Genomic DNA, 21,181 nt, shown 5'->3' with positions numbered 1-21,181 from the left:
GTGGATAGGGAGAAAGACATATGGGTGACTTGGCTTATCCACCTCAATCAGCTGAAAACGTTTGGATGGATAAATAGGCTATTATATCGTGTCACATTGTATAGGTGTTGCTTTTATGTGTCCACACCCAGTATAATACATTATGGGTTGCACACAGCTGTGCTTCACAGCCATAAAAAGCGTCATGGTCTGGCTGTTCTTCCAGGTTACAGTCTGTTTCTCAACTGCCAAGTGTCAAATCCAAGTTGACAAGTTGGTACTTGTGTCCTTTTACAGAACGATATTCCCATGTCACTTTATAGACAACCAGATTCCTGAACTTGAACAGTTTTGTGCGGGGATGTCCTGTGTCTGGCCCCAATCCCGTTCCATCCTTTCAAATTGGGTATCTGCCAGTTCGATACTTACATTTACATAGCAGCAGAAGACAAGCAATGTTGATTTGATATGACACTAGTAGGCTGAGGTGTACAGAACACTGCAGAGTACAAAAATGAAAGGATGGGTTTTATTTTAGCTGATATAACGCTTTTGAATATACCCGGATCGGCCCTGATACTGATCCTTAAGATCGACTAAGGACATCTCGTCGTGCCATCATTTCAGACTCACAGTTGCTCATTTCCCCAAGCGATTGTGTCAGCAACATACTGCAGATTCTTGCATTTCTTGAACATGATGCAACATTCTTGCAGTTCATTTTGGACCTTTCTTATTGTTTTCATAATGTGATACATCCTTGCTTGGCAAGAATCCTCTACGATCTTTATCAGTCCTACTTCAACTGTTTGATAGTTATCACAGAGGACACAGATACACGTCTAGAGAAAGAGTTTGTGGTTCCAGAAATGCACAATGCCACCCAGAAGCCCCGCTTCCTGCGCAACAGGCCAGTTGAAAGTCTTAGAATGATGGCTCAGTCTGTAGTTTATTATGTCCTGGTCTATCCTGGATCTGTGGTCAGTTTACTATGCATTGAGCCGTCCATGTTAGAGCGTTGTCATTATTGCTGGACAGCCTGTTTACAAACCTGCCTCACAAAGACTCGTCATCGCCTCCGGGCACAACACTCAGCACAGGCCGCTCTGTCAGTGTGTACGTGTGTGTGTACATGTGTGCGGATGAGCTCGTGCACATGTGCATGTTCATGCATGCTTAGTCAAACCACTGCAGGCGAGTCTCTCCCTCTCCTTTCTCATTCTTTCTCTCCGTTCTGCTCCCGTTCTCTCGGCCTCTATTTTGAGATGCACATGTCTGCTGTGACCCAGCACGTGCCAATTCTGTCAGATTTAGTCTCAAGCTCGGCAGATCGAAGCAGAACACTCGCTCTCTAATTTTAAAACCAGAGGAAAGTGGGTTGTGTCCCTCCAAGGCTCCTGTAGCGCGCCCGTGTGGACCATCACAGTCCGACCGAGTGCTGACACAGTCGAGGTTGGATTCCGATTCTTGCATAGAGTCTGCTGGACTTGCAGATCCTTATCTCCGCCAAAAACAATGACCTTTGCCCCCTGTTTCAGCCAGACCCATTTATCCTCAACAATGGAGAATTATCTTTTCCAACAGTCTGGTGTTCAGCAAACACAACTTCACTCACGACCACTGTCTCTCTGTGACTCAATGCTGCTCTCTCCTTTATGCCTGTATGTTCCCCAGATGTCTCTTTTCACACTTTCTACTTCAGGCCTTACACATGTCTGTTAGATGTGCGTGTTTGTGTATATATATATATGTGTGTGTGTGTGTTTGTGTTGAGTGCTAGTTAGTAGGCCTGTCAGGATGTGAGGGGGCCAGCTGCTGCCTCAGGGCTGAAAGAGAGGGAGAGACAGAATGAGAGAAAGAGAGGGAGGAATGTCAGGAATCCTGTGGGAAACCCACTCTGACCATTTGTATGTTTGTTTTTTTTCTGTCTCTCACAGTCCAGCTTGGTATAGCTTTTTCAACAGAGTCATATATAATATTCATGGATTTCAAAGTGTACGTTAATCTTGCAGTGTGCTACTGTGGAGCCATGATTTAGCATCAGTAAAGCAGTCAGGTTCCTGGTGCGCCTGTTGTTCTGTTCATTAAGTTTACAGTGTTTTCTCTTGGTTTCTGGAGGGCTTAGGTGCTGTTTGTTCCTTCCCTAAGAAAATCATGTTATTTGACAAAAAATCATGCATTTTCACATAATTTTGGACTATTAACATTACAAAATTTAGATAAAGAAAAAACACAGGTTGTAGTTTTCACAGTACACTCAGACATTAGCAAGAAGAATGAAACAAATATGCTCACTGATGAAGTAATCCTTTACATTTTGTGAGTGATCACACTGTGCGCCATAAAAAATATATATCAGTATCAGTCATTCATCCTGTCCTCTATCCTCCTCCCTCTGCTGCTGATGTGATTCACTGCCTGCTGGTAGAGAAAGGGGGGGGCTGCCGTCTCAGCCAGTAGCTAAAACTAAACAAACTAAGCTAAACAATTAGCTGTTAGCTTAATCAGCGCACTGTGGCTGTGTAAAACATGCCGGCGGTGGACGGGACACTGCAGGCGAAGCAGGTGGAAATATCGCTTTTGTACACGTTTGTGCTTGTTGAGCAGGTGGTTTAATAAATTACTCTTATTGGCTTTTGCTCGTGAAGATTTTATAGCACTTACAGTAACAAGTGAGATGACGTCAACTCAAGTTAATTATTTAGAAATCTTCACTTCACCTGGTTCACTGTCTAAACTGTGGCCTCTCTACTCTTCTGTCTACTCTGTGTGTGTGTGTGTGTGTGTGTGTGTGTGTGTGCGTGTGTGTGTGTGGAGGACAGAAAAAGCGCGACCAGAAATTTTCTCTTCATTCATTTGTTACTGCGCCTAAGCGTTTTTTTTTTCTTTTTTCACAGCGCCTAAGCGCCTTATAATGGTAGGGAAAATCCTGATTTATTTCTGATTGTATTGGTTCCTAGTATCTCATCACAGTAGTATAATAAACAAAGTATCGCAGTAATAAGTAATAGAGCTTTATTTATTCAGGAAGTCTCACTGAGATCAAGATCTTGTTTCCAAATTAGACTTGAGAACAAATTACATAACATCACAATAAGACCGTTAGTCACACAAACCATTCAGCTCATACACAGACTGAAGCCCGCTAACTAAACGAAATCCCAAATATTCCATTGATTTAGCTTTTAATAAAGGATCTTAGTCATTGCATCAGAATCAGAGATTGTCTTTTTTTATTCCACGCATTCCTCTTGTCAAAACCTGGCGCCTACATTACCCACGATGCAATTCGACTGCCAACAGTTTAGACACAGGTTAGAGATTCAGGTGTGTTATGCTAGTAGCAGCTAATGTAGCCTGGAGCTGCTAGCCTCCAGCAGAGATGAGGAGCGGGTTACAGAGGTCTGGTAACTTCACTGTTTTCTAACTCCACACACCAATCGCATTCCAGTATCAATGTGCTTATAACTGGAAACCAGTCTTCCCCAGTTCAGCAGAAAGTAGTGCAGCCAGTGGGAACTTCTAAAGCTAACCTATCCTGTGATCTGGTGTCACGGTTAATCGTTTTCAATAATGTATTATTAGATCAGAGATCATCGAACTTCCTGTTCTCACTAAATAATCTTGTAATGTAATTTTGTGTAGTACATGATGGTTTAATTTAGCTCAAATGGCAAGAATGATCACAATGAGAACACAGGAAAAACACTGTGCCCCACAAATGATGCTATTTCCCTCCGGGCTAGTCAATAACAAATTAGTTGGTCTTGTTTTGCTTCTATGTGTTGTACCATCTGTGGCCGGCCTGTACTGAAAATGCTGGAACACAGTGGTGAGAGCCCGTACTTCCCAAAGTTTTGTCAAAATACAATAAAGTGTTTATCACGCGAATGGCCAAAACGAACTCTGAATATATGTATAAAGAAATAGGCAAAGTCATCCTCTCCATCACTGAATTAACAATGAAAGAGTTGAAGTACAAAACAGACATTGGCGACAGAGAGGAGAAATGGAAAATGGAATGTGTTTGGAGGCCGATTCGGAGACAGAGCTGAAGAGAGATGGAGTGATGGCTCACTGAGCGAGAGGAAGAGGAAGGGAAACAGCGGGAATGAGCTGGAAGGGTCATCCATCACTGACGCTCAGGTCATTAGTCTGTCAGAGCTGGCACTGCGCTTCCAGTTGTCATGTGGAACCAATATTTAATTAAAGCTGAAAGAGGGAGGCTAATTGGGACGGACCTGCCCTCAGGGGGGCTTAGAGTACCGCTGTGACTGACTGAAACATCCGTCACACTGTAGTCCTCTCAGTCAGAGAAACTAACCTGTCATTTTTAGCTACAAATCCTCCGTTTCATCTGTACAATCATTAATAACCAATCACTCACAGTTTTCCACAGCATTTGATTTGGTAAAATGTTAACTTTTACAATTTGTTTGCTTATTAATCTCACAAATGGAGATCAAAATGCTTAAGTCAAGTTCGACTGGTTATAAACCTTCGTCAGCAAGCTAACTATAACCATCCATATCTGTAGAAAGAGATACAGAAACCTGCTCCTCCCTGGTTTGTTTGCACCAAACATTACAGTGTTTGTAAAACCAGTTTGGTTCATTTGAGCAGCCAACGTGATGTTTGTTCAGGATACACTGAGACACTTGGACAGTAGGATGTTAGGTGAGCTCAGTACAGGGTTTAGGTTGTTTGGGCCCCTGCCTTGACTTTTGAGATGACAGATTTCAGTATCACATCTGTACCACAGACAAGAATGGGCTATTTCAGCAAGACCACAGACAGAGCCTGTCAGGAACAGAGAGCGAAACCTTTGACCCATGACTCTCTGTCCTGAAATGCCACCGTCACCCTGCTTTCACACAGGTTAAGCAACCTGATGAGGTTCACACAGAAGACACTTAAAACTGTCATGAAGATATAGGGCAGCACTTTCAGAGTGGAGAGCCATCTGTCATAAAACAGGTGGCGACGCATGAAAAAACATGTTATTTGGAATACATGAAGCCTAGCAGAGAATATAAGGTTAACGTTTGTGAAAACACATCAAATTATTCAAGTCAACAAATTATAGGCTAGCTTGCTTATACGGTTGTCATTTTTTAGGCAAGGCAGAGAAAAATTGATCATAAGATACATTTTTATTATTAGATAATATGTAATAAGGTGGATATATTTCAAATAGGAATCAGCCATTCAAATAGTGTCCAATGTTTTCATACACTCTCCATTGTTTTTCTCATAATGCATCTGTGTCTAATCTGTGACTCCCAACAGCCATGAATGGCGCTGTCATGGTCTGTTAGTATTGATAACAAGAAATATAGTTCTACAAAGAAAAGACAGATATCTTAAAAAGATTTCATACTGTATGTCATTTTAAAATAAAATGACTATTATAATAAGGGCAGTAATGATGTCTTGGCTTTAGCCCAAGTTCATGCTCTCAGTTTGTTCAGGCTAACTGTGCTGACAGCCGTGCTCAAGCTACATGTGTTAACTAGCTAGCAGACTCCCTCAGTGAAGCGGACAATTTAAAGTCCTAGTGAAATGGCCGAGTGAAACTGAAAATTTGGAGCAGGACCTTCTTCCCTTGTTGTCATAGAAGGAGGTCAGGAGAACAAGGGAGAACATTTTTAACCCAAACACACACCTCTGACCCATGATAACCCCTCTGCCAGCTACTACGACCCATACGCTAACGGTTAAATGTGGTTTCAAGGACTTAGCTGGTCACCGCAAATCACATCAAACTGAGTACTCAGAGTGCAGGATGAGTCATCAAAAATAGTTTAATATTTCACAATAAGAGGGAAGAGAGGAAAAAATGCTTACATACCAAGTAATAGCAGAACAATTAAAATAGTGCACATATAAGAAAAAGTATTTTTGACTTCACTATGCTGGTTTGTCTTAAAATAAATATATTTTGAACACAGCAGCAGTGGCTAGCTAACCAAATACATTAGCCAGCTAGCAAGCTAGATTTAGTTGTTAGATTGAATTTAAACTATTTCCATAAAAATAACCTAATTCATCAGAACCTCCATCAAATGGATTTCACACTACCACAAACATCACTGGGTTTTATTACCTAAACGTGATCTTTAGGATTAATGTTTTCTTATAACTCTAAAGTGGTCCTTTATGCATAACTACAGATATTTCAGCCAGCCATGAGTGCTGTATAGTGTTTCTTCAGATATTCCATCATTAATCCATCACACCTGTTAAATTGCTTTTCAGTTCAGGTTTGTTAAGTTGTGTGATGTAGCTGCAGCCTCCATGTGAGGCCACTGGGGTCATTGTTAGGTTACACATTTCACTTCATTTCCTGCTGTTTGTTTTGTCGAGTTAGCATCAGTAATGACACTAACCTACCAATTGACTCAGCTAGAGCAAAGCGAACAAGAGGGGCAGACATAAAGTTCAGCATTAGGGATATATATACACCCCAAAACACACATAAGTAGCCTTTCCCCTCCTTGTTTAGATAACCTTCCCTCCTTTGTAGGGTGGGGAGCAATGTTCCCTTTACTGAAGAGGAGGAGTGTTTTATATATCTGTGCTCTCTCATCATGAAATGGCCTTTGTGTATATGCGTGTGTGTGTGTGTGTGTGTGTGTGTACGTGCTTGACCTCTAACTCCAAACAGTCCGTCAAACGGGAAGAGTCGGCTGTCGTCTGGCTGCAGAGGCAGCAGGAGACACAGAGACAAAGTGCGGTTCATAACTCACACGGAGACAGAAAATCATCCATAACTGAGCAAACACACACATGGGGCAGCCGAAGGGTTAAGAAGGAGTAAAGACTGGAATCCACCAAGGCTTCACCTCAGGTCAACATGGACTGATGGTAACCACAGATGTCCTGTTGAAAGAAAGAATGAAACAGTTCTCCCTGCAGATGTTCCTCCCCAGCAGGTTGCTGATTTGAAAGACATAAAAGGAGAATTTATATTCCCATACATAAAATATACCTGTGAAATGGTGCTTAAAGGAAAACATTTTTACAGTGAAATTGTAAAAAGTAACATTTGAGCTGACTGACCCTCAACCAGGAGCACTACTTTCATAAGCCCCAGATACTGCACGAGAGACTTTGTCAGCTGTCACTTCTCTACAAAATTGCTCATCAATATAGAATTACTGGAGAAGCATCTGATCATCATTTTGAAATGGAAAACCTCCAGACTTCTGCTTTCAGACTGAACACAGATTGTTGCGAAAGTCATACAAGTTGGCAACACCGTGCATATTTTTCTCAGATTACAAGAGCAGCTCGATTTCTCTGACTGAATGCAGTAGGGTCTTTGCCTGTTTGCAACACAGATATTCAAAGGCACAATTTATATTCTATCTTAGCATACTTGATGTCACTTCAAGGTTAGTTTTATTTTCCCCAGTAAAAGAAAATGGTTTCAGAAGAAAGGAAGTGCTGCACAAAATACATATTTCACAGCAACGCACTCTAAATGGCTCAATAGTAACAAAGAGTAAATGGAGTTAAACACTGATAAAAGAAATGTGATTCTCTGCCCTATCAATGTCAACTTAAAAATGAATCCATAACTATTTTAATAATGGTGGTAAAAGTTATTGTTTTAGTTATTTATCATGCAAAAATGCCAAACATTAGTTTATTCCAACCTGTCAAATGTGAACATTTCCCTTTTTCTCTTTGGATTTTGGACTTCAGGTCACACAAAATGAGCAATTTGAAGACATTCTGAGTTCTGACATCCTTTTTTAAAATGACTTTTTAAAAACTTTTTTAGTCTAAACAAGTAATCAACTAATCCAAAAGATAATCAACAGATTTAATCATCTGGATGTAACTATACACAAAAAAATGCAGAGGATACATTTACTTTTACAAATTTAAACATACTGCTCGTAGGACATAATTCTTACTAAATGAAGCTGTTGAAAAGAAGAGAAAAAAACAACAAATGTCAACAATTGTCAATCAAAAAGACTGCTTTCTGTCAATGGAAACTAAAAAACATCTATTAAGACAAGTGCAGCATATTCATAATTAGAGAAACAATTGAAGGCATTCTGAGGTTTGAGTATCATGATAAAAAGCCTTTAATACGACTAACCAGGACACCATAAAGCCTTCAAACTACAGATCTACACACGGCAGGCTCTCCCAGCTCTGATTTCTCTTATGTGTTCACCATATGAGATATACAACGAGGGGCTAACCTGACTGGCTTGGCAAAGCAGTTCATAGTCTGTAGTTAACAGAAGAAAGGCCGACACCAAACTAAACATCATCAATACAAATACCCGTATTGTTACATTGCTATTAATCGATATATTGAAAATAACTGTCTTAAAATTGTGACATATTGCTGTTTTGTTTGAAATTGGATTCACTTTGATATTATAAATGTAACCCCCGGTGTTTTTTCAATGCTCTGTATCCTTCGGAATTTTTCTTTTAATTCTCAGATTTTAGTAAGTACACTACACCCCCTCCAGCTACTGTGTACACAGGTTTTGTTCGTGTTTGGTCACAGTTGCCAGGGAAGTGCCGGCTTCGGTTTTTCAAAGGCTGAAAAGCAATGTGTTGGCGTGGTGGGAGTCAGTCAGAGGTCTCGCTAGGACAAGCGGCCCTCTTTCCCTCCGATCAAACACTCCTCCCCAACGCCTTTTCATGAGACACGAGCCAGATGCTCAGCCATTAATCACAGCATTGTGTGTGTGTGTGTGTGTGTGTGTGTGTGTGTGTGTGAGAGAGCGTATGCAATGTGTATGTTTGGAGTGGATGTGCTCTTTGTCAAGTAAATGTTAACTGTGTGTTTGTGTGGCTGCTGCTTAACGTTAGCATGGGAGCAGGGGATGGAAAGTTGGCACAGTAAGGAGAGAAAAGGGAAGCTTTGAGTGGGAGGGACGGAGGAAGATCGGATAGACGGGGATGGTGAGGGAGAGAGTGAGCAGGAGGTGGAGAGGAAATGTTTTATTCCCTCAATCAGAAAGCTTTTCTTGCTGGCAGACGAGCTCCTGACCTTTTCCCTTACAGACAATGAATCTCCTTTATTTCCTCTGCTCCAGTCTGTGTGTGTGTGTGTGTGTGTGTGTAATGCATGGTTGAGTATGGTTTTTAATACGTTTGTAGTGTAAGCATACATGCTCATATCATGTGGCTAGTAGGTCTTTCCATTTCCTGTGCTTCTCTCAAATAAAATGCTGTGTTTTTATTGCCTTCCCACAAAATGAATCTTTTTTATCAGTTTAATATGTAACGTGGTTGAATTTATGTGTTTGTCCTCAGGTGAATCCGGTCTTGGTAAATCAACACTCATTAACTCTCTGTTCCTGACTGACCTGTACTCCAAGGATTACCCCGGGCCATCCCAGCGCATCAAGAAGACTGTCCAGGTGAGCTTACTCGTTAAGCATTAGGACTCATTAGGCATCACAACTGTTTTATCAAAGTTCACTCCAAGTAGGTCAAAAGTTTAGACACTACACCGCACATGTTTACATCCTATATGTCCTCCAAAGAAACTCTCAAGTGACAGCTATTGTAAGTGGGTGATGACTGGCTGATGACCTCATATACTGATGACCTAGTTTAGTTCAAAATGAGTATCCTGTTGTTGTGAGACAGGGACAGGGACTGATGTGGAAACATGCAGTTCAAGGTAATTACTACAGAAATAGCCTATAAAAGTTATATGATTATTATTCAGCTTTCCCCCCCAAAAAGACATATCAGTCACCTTACAGCCCAGAGGCAAACGTTCAGTGGCATGGTAGCGCTCGCGAGTTTGCTTGCAGAGCTCTGAATTGCTGCCCACGTCCCTGATTTTTTTTTTCCCCCAGCTGATTAAATAAGTGGTGTTGTGCTCACTGACGGCCAGTCAGAGTTTTGTAAGTGATTAAGAAAAGGAACAGCCACGAGGATGTGTTACCAACTTACAATTCTAAAATCAGCATTGAAAACATAACTGAAATTGACGTTGGCAGAAAGAAAACTTCACTCATGGTTGATTGGTTTTGGCGAAACATTTCAGTCTGATCATCAGGGTACTTCTGTCCCACCACCTGCTGTTCAGGAACCGCCGCTCTGAAGCTCTGCTGCCGGCTGGAAACTTAAGTATTTTGTTCATACAGTGAAAAAAGACTGTGTAAACATTCCTGTCTCAACAGATCCACCCTGACACTCCTCCCTTCACCGATCCAGCACACTGAGCAAAACATTATAAATGACCATTAGAGGAAAGCTGAAGCTTTTCTTTGTGTAAAACTATTCAGCTGTCAGCCGTATTTTTGTGTGCTCTGTGCAGCTGTATTATGTTGGAAAGTGACAATATGAAATCAAGGGTAAAAATACCTTGGACATATCTAATAAAAATAATCTTTATACAAAGAAAAGCCTGGTCAGTTGTAATGAGTCAATGACAGAAACACACCTGACAGTTGGAAAGAACAGTCGTCTCCCTCAGGTTTGTTTTGGTTGTGTCATAGTGGCAGTTTAGACAAAGTGCATGTCAGGTGTGTGCGAGTTTTGACTCTCGTTCCACCTCCAGGTGTGTCACGTCAGCCCACCATGACCTGCTCTCTCATTTCACCTCATTTGTCAAAAGACTTAAAACGAGCACTTCGAAGATCTCAGCAAACGTTTCAGTATAATGCATTACTACAGTAGATGTTGTTGTCCTCAGATACTACCTTTGTCTGAACATTGAACAGACCTGACTCAAGACCTTTTTGTTATCAGTACTCACCACAGGCAAACACGAGTTCTCTCTGACCACTCTGTCACTATAACATGAGCAACATGCAATCTATAGAAGCTCTTCATGTCTAGATGTTTGAGAGAAATCCGATACAGTTTCAAGATTGTTAGTCACTTTAAATAACTTTAAAGGTAATTTGATCAATGGATCAGTCTCCCAAAACCTTGGTGAACTCTTCTAAGGAGCTGCTCAGTCTTGAATGAATTAGTATATGAATTCCCTCAGAAGAAAGCATAGCTGCTTACATCTTCAACCATAAATATTATCAGGCTTCAAAGCCACATTGGTTGAACCAGCCCTCGTTGTCACGCTGTCACTGAGGGTAAAAGGCTAAAGGGCAGAGAGGGGAAAGAAGGGAGGGAGCCAGAGATTCTGGAGAAGGAGAGGGATGGAGTATCGTGGAAAAGCAGAGAGAGAACGAAGGATAGAGGAACTAAGAGAGAAACAGCAAGGCCACAGGGCCTGGTTTTATCCTTTTATGGTCATGACAAACTGAGGAGGAGGAGGAGGAGGGAGGCTGCATCTGGAGCAGCAGTGAGGAGCAGAGGACAGAGGGAGGGAGGAGAACCAGTTTGAGAAAAGGGAGAAGGGTTGTGATGAAGAGTAGGAGATGGAGAGTGTACAATGTGGAAGAGAGAAGAGTTGTGGATAGAAGAGCAAAAGAGCGAGGGAGGGATGCAGGTGGGAGGAGAGGAGAGGACAAAAGGAAGAGGGGGAGGAAAAAAGCAGGAATAAAACCAGTGTGTATGTGAGGACTGAGGGAACGATGGGTTAGTAAAAGGTGATGGAAGAAAGCGACAAAGAAAAACAGGGAATTGGGTGAAAGTCCCTGTATCCCCCCCTGGGGTCTGAGAGTGTCAGCAGGAGGGCAAGAATGTTCCCATGAAATGTAACACCATCACACACACACACACACACACACACACACACACACACACACATTTGCATATATACAGTACAAACATAATGCTAAAAAGATGAAAAACCTCTCTTTACATGATAAATAAATTATTTGCCTAATCATAAAATCTGCTTCCACATGCACTTTGTCAAATCACTTTGCAGCAGGATTTGACTCCCACTCATACTGTACACTGTTGTCTTTGCACATTAATACAAGAGCATAACACCCACACATGCTCCATATACACACCTGTCTCTTCTAGTTGCCAGATATTAATTTCTGTGAGTAAAATAAAGCTGTACATTTAAAAGAACAACATAAAACAACCCCTAAAATGAATCCGTTTGTCTGCAGTATCAGTGCATCTTGGCTGCATATTTATTGAGACAACAGATTCTTTTCCTTTTTTTTATGTGTTGTGTCAGCATAATTTTATCAATTTCAGTGCTTGCATGGAAAATTCTCTTATTCCAAGGGCTGCCTCAGGGTTTTTATGAAAGTTGCTGTCAGAGAACATCTGTTGTACCCGAATGCTCATCCATCTACATGACTGTCACACCCTTGACCGCCTCCTATCTGAGTCATGGACCACTTTGCTTAAGTGAGCTGGCTTTTTCTTTAGCAGAAATTCTTATTTCTGTCATGATACGGATCTACGGTGTTGACATATGTAGTAGTATTTTCTCATTTTTGCGGGTCCCCTAATACAACTACTGACATGGCTAAATTAGTTACATCATCGTTTTTTCTTTTTTTTTTTCCTACTTTTTTACTCAAAGTGTATGACATATTTGTGTGATGAAATGGAGCAGAACAGGTAGTCTTGTAAAGCAGTTTGCAGGCATTGATTATGCAAATGATTATATAAAAATACATGAACAAGTGATGTCTATAAATGCCACAAAGAGAATTCCACTCAAACATTATAATGGTGTGGATGGGAAGAAAGCTATAGTATGGTTAGATACCACTATATGTCCTTCATATTCCATTGAAATATTTCAATACTAACGCTAATTTGATTAAATTTTGAATTTTGGTACCAATGCCAAAACTAGGACACACATTTCTCTGTTCTCTGTTTCTCTGTTTAGCGTCATCAGGTTAGGCTAACCCATTGTTGCTAACTTTGGAGCTAACCACTTCACTTTTTCAGCAGTTGAGGAAACAGACGTGACTTTTTTTGCCTTGAGAAGCTGCAGCATTTATCACCTGATACACTGTAGTCTGTACATTTACTGCCAGACTGACAACTTACTGCTAACCTTTTCCTCTGCTCCGTTCGCGTTCACCATCACCTTTCTGCTGCTCGTTCTCTCACACTCGCTCAACCACTCACTCGCTACGGACATACATCACTCACTGCCCTATTTCTTAAAGGAGCTATAGATTTCTACAAAACATAGAAACCCATGTAGTCCTTCAACTACTGGAAATACAAATATTTCCAATATCATAGTTATATTTCTGATGGTGTCCTATTCCTTACAGGAACTATGCTACCAAGCGTTTCCCAGGCAACGATACAGAGGTTGGCTCATGTTTCGGAACAGCTCTACACAGAGGGTCCCAAAGCTATTGATTTCCGAATACAGGGATATTTGGTGCTATTTTTGGCATTAAAAAAAAAAAAAAATTGGCCTGGCAGGGGTTCTCATTGGCCTGGAAGCCAGGCCTGTGCAATTATAGGGAAACACTGGTTTTAATGAGTGTACAATCACCTGAACATAAGAATCGTTGCGTTTTCGTTACCTTACAATGAGCCCTTTACATCCACATAGGGAGCAGGTCCTCTTCCATGGAGCCTGCAATGTTGCACCACCATGTTTCTGCAGTAGCCCAGAATGGACAAACCAAACAGTATTCAGTTGGTTGCAATCTGCAACCTCACCACTAAATCCCACACACTCGTACTTTAAATAAAATATCTGATCATAGTATAAGTTAACAAGAAACAACAAATCTCACCAGACGTGCAGTGCCGACCTTTGGTACTCAACAGTTTTTACTGTGTGTGAGCACCAATACTCAGCCCTACTAGAGGTAAGAGAGGGGTTTTTTTGTAATTTGGATGAACCCGCCTTTTTAACTGGACAGAGAGAGACAACTTGATGCTTATACCTTATATTGTAAACACTAGATTAGGATGGAGCAAAAACACAAGCTTGTGTATAGGCACGACAGCTCAGTCATTCAGTCACCTGTCATATTGTATCTCAGCTTTTAAAGACTTTATAGGACTTTTAACTTGACTAAATATGCCTTTTAGAGGTCAGCTAATAGAGATCAGAAAAGTTTCCATAAGTCTACATGATATCAGATGTCTAGGCCTTGATATTGAACCTCAACACTGTTTCGGTGCCCACTAAAATGTGTCCAGAGCACTGAGTATCAAAACCATCAAGTGCTGAAAGTTGGATCATTTTTTTTGACAAAATAATCTTAACTTGAGATCTGCTTCAGAGCTTTTTCCAGTGCTTTCATCACATCTCACAGTCCGCCTCAGCAAATCCAGTTTGCTCAGTTGTCATCAGATGGCCTGAGTATGGAACTTTGTTCAGCCAAATCAACCCCATGACAACTTGGGAAACTATTTGCTGATGGAAGGCTGTGAGATGCGAATGAAAGCTGTGTAAAAAGCTAGTAAGTGGATCTTGAGTTCAGATTCTTTTGTCAAATGAATGGGTCCCAAGATCAAGAATCTTCTTTTACAGTCAGATTTTAGACTTTTATGTTTTGGAAAAGTTCTTGCATTGCTGCTTGTGTTTAGATAACAGTTAACATTTGATAACTTTCTTTTGTTAAAATAAAAAAACTTTTTTGTAAAAAACATACTGAAAGTAAAATTGAAAAAGTAAGGTTTTGTTGTAGATTTCTACAAAACATAGAAACCCATGCAATCCTTCAATTACTGGAAATACAAATATTCCCAATATCATAGTTATATATCTGATGTTTTTTTACACTAACATTCAGAAATCTCCAAAACTTATAGCTCATTTTTAATTTAAACTTTCAGATTCTGATTTTGGTCCTGAATCCTTCCTCTCATGCAGTGTGTCCTAAATTATGGATCGTAGAAACAAATCCGGTGACTTTGCTGTATCTTTTTCATCTCTGCATGACAGCAGCCCTGTTATGTTTCATTCTTTGCAGCAGAGCAGTGCTAAATTTACTCTGGCTGGGCGAGACTGAAAACATTAAGAAAACTTGAGCTCCAAGCTCCCCTCGGTCTGTCACTCATATCGAACCTCATGTGAACCCCATGAGCTCAATGCGGGCATGCATGCTCTCCTGCAAGTAGCAGTTAGTGTGTCTATGTGTGTGTTTGCCATGGGTGCTGCGGTCTGAGGCTGAGGGGAAGAGACGGGGTCAGAGTATTTATATTCCAGAACAATCTCTCATGTTTTGTCGCTCACTTGCATTCCCCTAGATCAGATTTCTTTTAAATGATGGTGTTGAGTCTGACGACATTTTTGAGGTTTTCTCTCAATCTGTTTTTCTTCGCGGAAACGGTCGAAATAGCAGATTTGGTTTTGAGATGGCCGACATGTCATGCACAAACACTTACAGTACAAACACACACTCTTACACACACGCTGGAGGCACAATTAAGCTCAGATATGTCAATTGAATGTGGTGCATGATATATATATGCTCAGCTATAAAGTCAGACGGATTATCTGAAGGTTTGTGGAAGCTGAAGAATGTTTGTTTTAGAGCGAGAGGGCTGCAGTTTGAGTTAAAGGGGTGATCCTAAAATAACTAGATGGCCTTGTGAAAGTATGCGGCGAAGCGAGGGAACGGCAGACGAGCTGCAGGAAATGATGGATCTGAATGTGAACATATGTGACTGAAGAGTGAGAGGGAGTGGTTTTGTTTTTCTGCGTTTTCTGTTTCTAACTTAAGCCAATCACAGAAAATCAGTCAGTCAGATCTGCTACAGAAATTTAGAGTAGTAATTAGCAGTACTAGTTAGTTTTATGTTTTTATATTTTTATAGTATTTATCACATTAATCCTGAACAACACTTGCCTGTAGTAGTAGTAGTAGTAGTAGTAGTAGTAGTAGTAGTAGTAGTAGTAGTAGTAGTAGCAGTCTGACATGACTTAAACCAAGATGTTGGCATATCTTAGCCCATTTGCAGCAAAACACATTTTGTAGTCTTACATGGTTTTTGAGAGTATTGAATGCATTTTCCATGGCTTGCTTTTGATGAAGATGTTTTGTATTTATTAAATTTCAATCAGCAGAGATTTTGCAGTGCAACTTAACACCTTGTCTCTCCCTGAATAAGTCCCCTTCACCTTTTCAAAAAATGCATTGAAAGCCAGACACACAACCACACACCCGGCCCCGCACTCACCTCACAACTGTGAGTTTTTGTCCCATGTTATTCAGTTGAATTTGACTGCTAGAGTGTTTATTTGTCCTAAACAGCCAATGCACTGACAGATGTGAGCTGTAGCTAGCTAACTCTGACTGACCTCACACCACGTTTCATATGGGATTGATGGTAGAGATGGGAAAAATTCCTACATTTAACAATAAATGTTGGTTTAATCTCCTTGAATTCAAATGACTTTGGCTGACGTGAGGCGTCTCTATTTGCTCGACTCTCAGGCACTTCAGCATTAATCGTAGAACAGCAAGAAAACATGTCAGTCACTCTGCAGAGCACAGCAGGAGAAGCAGCCATTGTCTTTGAGGAGAGTTCATAGAATTGACAGGTAGATTTTTTTTATGACCGACATGCAGCTGAATGCAGCTGGCTTTAAGAAAAATCTGAGTTTCCAAGTTGTAATTACGGCTTGGATGTTGACATAAATACTATTGCAATTACAATAACTGATATGACTGACATCAGTGTGACATCAGAGCTAAAGCAACTCCAGTTCTTTTTGTTATTTTCCTCCAGTCCATTCTTTCCCTACTCGTCCCTTCGCACTGTTATTGGCTGGGGGCTACACACCCACTGCCCAAAGGTTGGACACCCAGAGGCGCCCCCAACACAACAAAATAATAAGAAAAATACAGGCAGAGAGCAGAGTCTCTGCAGATACAGACACCGCCACACACTTCTAGTGGGTCATAAGTGATGATTGAGAGGGACTACTTTTGTATGAGTTTGTACATTGCTTTTTAGGAAAATCCTGCATAATATACCTTTTAAAGTGGCTTGTTCTCCATCAGCATGAGCACCATGTTGCCATCTTTCTTTTGAAATATTGCTGTATGGTAATGCAGATGATTGCACATAGATTCAAAAATCCTGTAATTTTGTTGGCATTTGCTAAAAGGAAACTCTGACAATCTGACACATGAATCAACTGTATTAAAATTAAAGTTTACATCATCATAGTTTAAAAAACATGCTCATGTGTGTTGAACCTGCACACAATGCAAACTCATTGCTTAGGCCATGTTTTGTATGTGTGCTGTTAGTGCACATTGGTCAGTTTTGCAGGATTTCATCTGCCAAACAATTTTAGTAGTTTTGGCCATGTGTGAGAGGATACTGTCACATAATAAACATGTAAGCCAGTGTGTGTGGGCACATTCCTTTTGCCAAATTGTATTCTGATGTGTATTTACAAAGTGTAGAATCTGCACAAATGCGGAAAGATTATCAAAACACTGGAACAGCCAGGGTTTAGATGAAGGACATGTGTTTCCATTCAGATTCAGCTGGTTAGAGACCAAGGACTGAACTCAAGTCAAGGTTTTTTGTGTCTAGTGAACTAAACAGTGTGTATGTTTGTGTGTTTCAGGTGGAGCAGTCCAAAGTGCTGATCAAAGAAGGAGGGGTCCAGCTGACACTAACCATTGTCGATACACCCGGGTTTGGAGATGCAGTGGACAACAGCAACTGGTGAGTCTTCTCATAATCTGACTTTTTGTTGTCCAGAGAAGTAGCATCATTAGATTTTGAATCCTGATCTAATGTTTTTCCTGCTCTTCCTCTGCTTGACATCTTCCCAGTTGGCAGCCTGTTATAAACTACATCGACAGTAAGTGCGAGGACTTCCTGAATGCAGAGTCGAGGGTGAACCGCAGATCGATGCCAGACAACAGAGTCCACTGCTGCCTATATTTCATTGCACCCTCTGGTCACGGGTAAGTGAAGTATGAGATGTTGATGCATTAAGATGAGACGGAAGAGGCAATGTGCACTTACTGTAGGTGAAACAGAATGAGGAAATAAAGAGAAGAAATGATCTTAATATGACACTAGTTGCATTCCCCTTTGTTTGTGCCAAAAATGGATGCTGTGTTAGAACCATGAGACATGTTTTAAAATATTTTTGGCCACATCAGACTTTCAATTTTCAGTTCTGTGCGTCTGTGTAAAATCTCAGTACAGTTTTTAGAGAATGAAACACATGGCACAAAACCTCTTTCACTGCTCATATGGACACCTGACCTGACTGTTGTTTAAAGACACGCTTGGAAAAATGTTTCGGTGTCAACCAACTCCAGAGAAAAATATCTGGCTCTTTAGCTGCGAAACGCTCCACCATGTTCACCAGCTAGTCACTAACTTTGTTGATCTGCTGTTTGGTGCTGAGCAGGTAAAGTACAACGGGTTAGAGCTTATTTTCAGAAAACATCTGCCTGCCACTGGAAACTATACTGAGAAGAGTGGTGAGAATGAACCAAAACAGTCGAGCTGCAGACAGTAAAACCGAAATAATGAGCTGAAAGCTAAAAAGCTTTGTAGAGCAGAAGGGAACTGTAGCGTCAGGTGATAACTCTCAGTGGACTCATCACTACCAGTGACCTCTTTTGTGTTACACATAGTAATTTGATGCAATGTTAATATAAAAAATATTGGTTATAGCAGCTTTAAGTTTGTACCCAGGCTATAATTGCATATCATAGTTCCAACCATGTACTTTTACCTAAAAATGGAAGATAAAACCAGCATTTTAGAAGCAGCAGTTAGCAAGAAGGAAGGTGGTTTTGTTCTGGTCGAGATGCTTCCTATGTGAGTCTGTTTATTATTATTAGATGAAAACCTGCAGATTCTTTGACCTCTTTTTGGTTTGAAGACCCCACTCTAAGAAAAGTCTACCTTTTGCACCCAGGTATGCAAGCTGAAGCAAAAGGCCATAGTGAATGTTTGCGTCTATATGTGTCTGTGCCACAGTCGAGGAGGCTGGCAGCCAGTGATGTGACCCACAAAGGTTATATAACCCGGCTCTGCTCATGCTCAGTAGAGTTCCTGCTCTCCATCACTGAGCTATCCAATCACAGTAAAGGCTTGTAGCAGGCCTCTCATCTCAGACAAACACACTCTGTCTTCTCTCATCTTGCAGCGTCTCAGATGGTGTGTGTGTGTTCACTTGATATCACATGAACACTCCCTTGCTTCTCGATATAGCTGCATCAGCATCCCCCACCACCACAGCCGCCAAAGCCTAAAATCCATCAGCATGGCTCAGTGACAGCTAAATCTGATCTGAATCATCTCTGGATTGTTTATAAATCTTCAGAGATGAGTCATATAAAAATGATATCCACTGTTGGTGTTTCTGAAAACTGAAACATTTCCTGCTATAAACATGTCACTGCAGCTTGCTTGAAGTATCTTCATGTTGCATCATATCCACATTTAGCCAGTGATGAGAATAAGATAGATATACAAGACATAAGAAATGTGTCCAGGAATGTAAAGAGCATGACCATAGATGCTTTTTGAGAGTATTGGAAGTGTTTTAGGGGGGATTTGTCCTTTATCTCTTCACACTCTGGATCTGGGTTGCACTGATCCTGAGGCAAAAAGAATAAATTCTTAGGTTAACTACTGGCTGTCAAGGCTGATGTCGTAGTTAGAGGCAACCAACATACTGTACCAATTAGGATCGATTTAATACTGCAAATAGTTTTCCCTAGATGAATTTTAGAATTGGAAAAACATTTCCGCCAGATCAGCTTTCATTTCATTTTCAAGTGGGTGGCAACAATCAACAATCCGACTCTCGGGTGACCTGATAGATTTCTGGCATTTCCTACATTTTATTTCCAGCTGTGTGGGATTCAGTCTATCCAATCCATCTTCAGTGCTTCTTGGATGCATTTATACTCAGCTTCCTTCATATCTGATATCTATCCGATCCACCCAAGATGCGTTAAGTGCTTAAGTGTAAATGGGGTCAATAATAAGCAAGCAAGAAGACAAAGATAAATTTATCGACAATAATACACACATAAAAAAGAAGGGAAAAAATAAAACCCAAGCCCAACAGAGGACACCCTCCATTATAAAATTCACTAGGAGTTTTTCTGTAAAATATACTTTTTTTCATATGGAGCACAAAAGGAAAAGTTCTATCAAGGGAAGTTTCTCTGCTGTCAACTATACTCTATGAATCAAATTGAATTCTATTTGTCAGGATCTAATGTGAAATGAAAACTTTCACATGCTTACACATTCTTTCCCAGCAGATATCATCAGTTTTCAAATGAAGTTCTTCCTCCTGCTTTTAACTAGATGGCTGCTGTCAAAAGATCATTATAAACTGCAGTGAGCTTGCTTTAATGTTGTTGGCTACTATAGCCATGACGGAGACTGTGCTGTGAGAAAAATCAAACTGAACTTTGCTGTAAAACAGACCAGCCAGCTGCGGCTCCGTATTTTTCTTCTTGCTTTCCATTCAAAGTACAATCGCACAAAGTAACACTGCCTTTCTTCTTTTTTCTCCTAGCCATTTAATTAAAATGAAATGAGTCTTGTCAAATGACAAAACCAACCGGGTTTCATGTTTACATTCATTGTGTGCACCCACGTCACAACTGTTAAGTCATACAGATCATACAGTATCTTTAAAGCTTTATGCAGTAAGTGCACAGTGGATGTTGAAAGTCAGTTTGCTACAGTTGTCTGCATTTGACAGCTCAAAAAATGACAATAAATGTTGATGTCATACTCTTATTTATTCCAGGATTGTTCATACAGATGCACATGAACTCTTGAGGGACTAACGAGTCAGTAAATGTCAGGACAGAGGACCTCTCTGGAATACATCATTTTGCTTTTACAATAAATTGCCAGAATTTTGTTTCTAACCAGGCTATAAACCCCTTTAAATTTGACTCAAACAGCTGAATAAAGGCAGTTTGCATGCTGCTGTCTCCAAAAGTCACAAACATGTAGCTGTACACGGGCATACAGAGGTACATTGTATGCCCGTGTTTTCAAGCCTGGCTGGTCTGTGATGTTTTACATCATTGAATACCAAAAAGTTCCACCAGCGAGTCCAACTCTCTCACTGCTGGTTTGATAAATCACTTTCACTGTGCGGAGGCTGTTTGTGATTTAAGACTAAAGAGGTATAAGTGCCTCGACAGTCACTATCTCCTCCAGTCCTCAAGTCTCCCCCCTGCCCACACCAGACACACCGACTCCTGTTTTATCAGGGGCCACACTCACCGGGGACCCCTCTGATGCTACATCGTACACAAACCTGACCCCGTTCTTCTGAAGTAGTTCATAAACTCCCTCTGTGTCCCTCTGTGAACTAGTGAACCAC

The 21,181-nt window shown here is 40.8% G+C and overlaps 1 protein-coding gene across 3 annotated transcripts in view; it reads left to right on the top strand.

Annotated features, from left to right (window-relative positions):
• Positions 1-21,181, top strand: part of LOC121896989 (septin-7-like) — a 58,512-nt gene that overhangs the window by 20,905 nt on the left and 16,426 nt on the right. For all 3 annotated transcript variants that reach the window (XM_042411185.1, XM_042411186.1, XM_042411184.1), the window contains 3 exons: positions 9,274-9,380; positions 17,420-17,520; positions 17,631-17,765. In XM_042411185.1, the coding sequence (XP_042267119.1) occupies positions 9,274-9,380; positions 17,420-17,520; positions 17,631-17,765 (343 nt within the window). The remainder of the gene's footprint in view (positions 1-9,273; positions 9,381-17,419; positions 17,521-17,630; positions 17,766-21,181) is intronic.

Source organism: Thunnus maccoyii, chromosome 5 (assembly GCF_910596095.1).
Source record: "Thunnus maccoyii chromosome 5, fThuMac1.1, whole genome shotgun sequence".
Lineage (NCBI taxonomy): Eukaryota > Metazoa > Chordata > Actinopteri > Scombriformes > Scombridae > Thunnus > Thunnus maccoyii.
The sequence above is the reverse complement of the archived record's forward strand: the minus strand, read 5'-3'. Positions and strand labels throughout refer to the sequence as shown.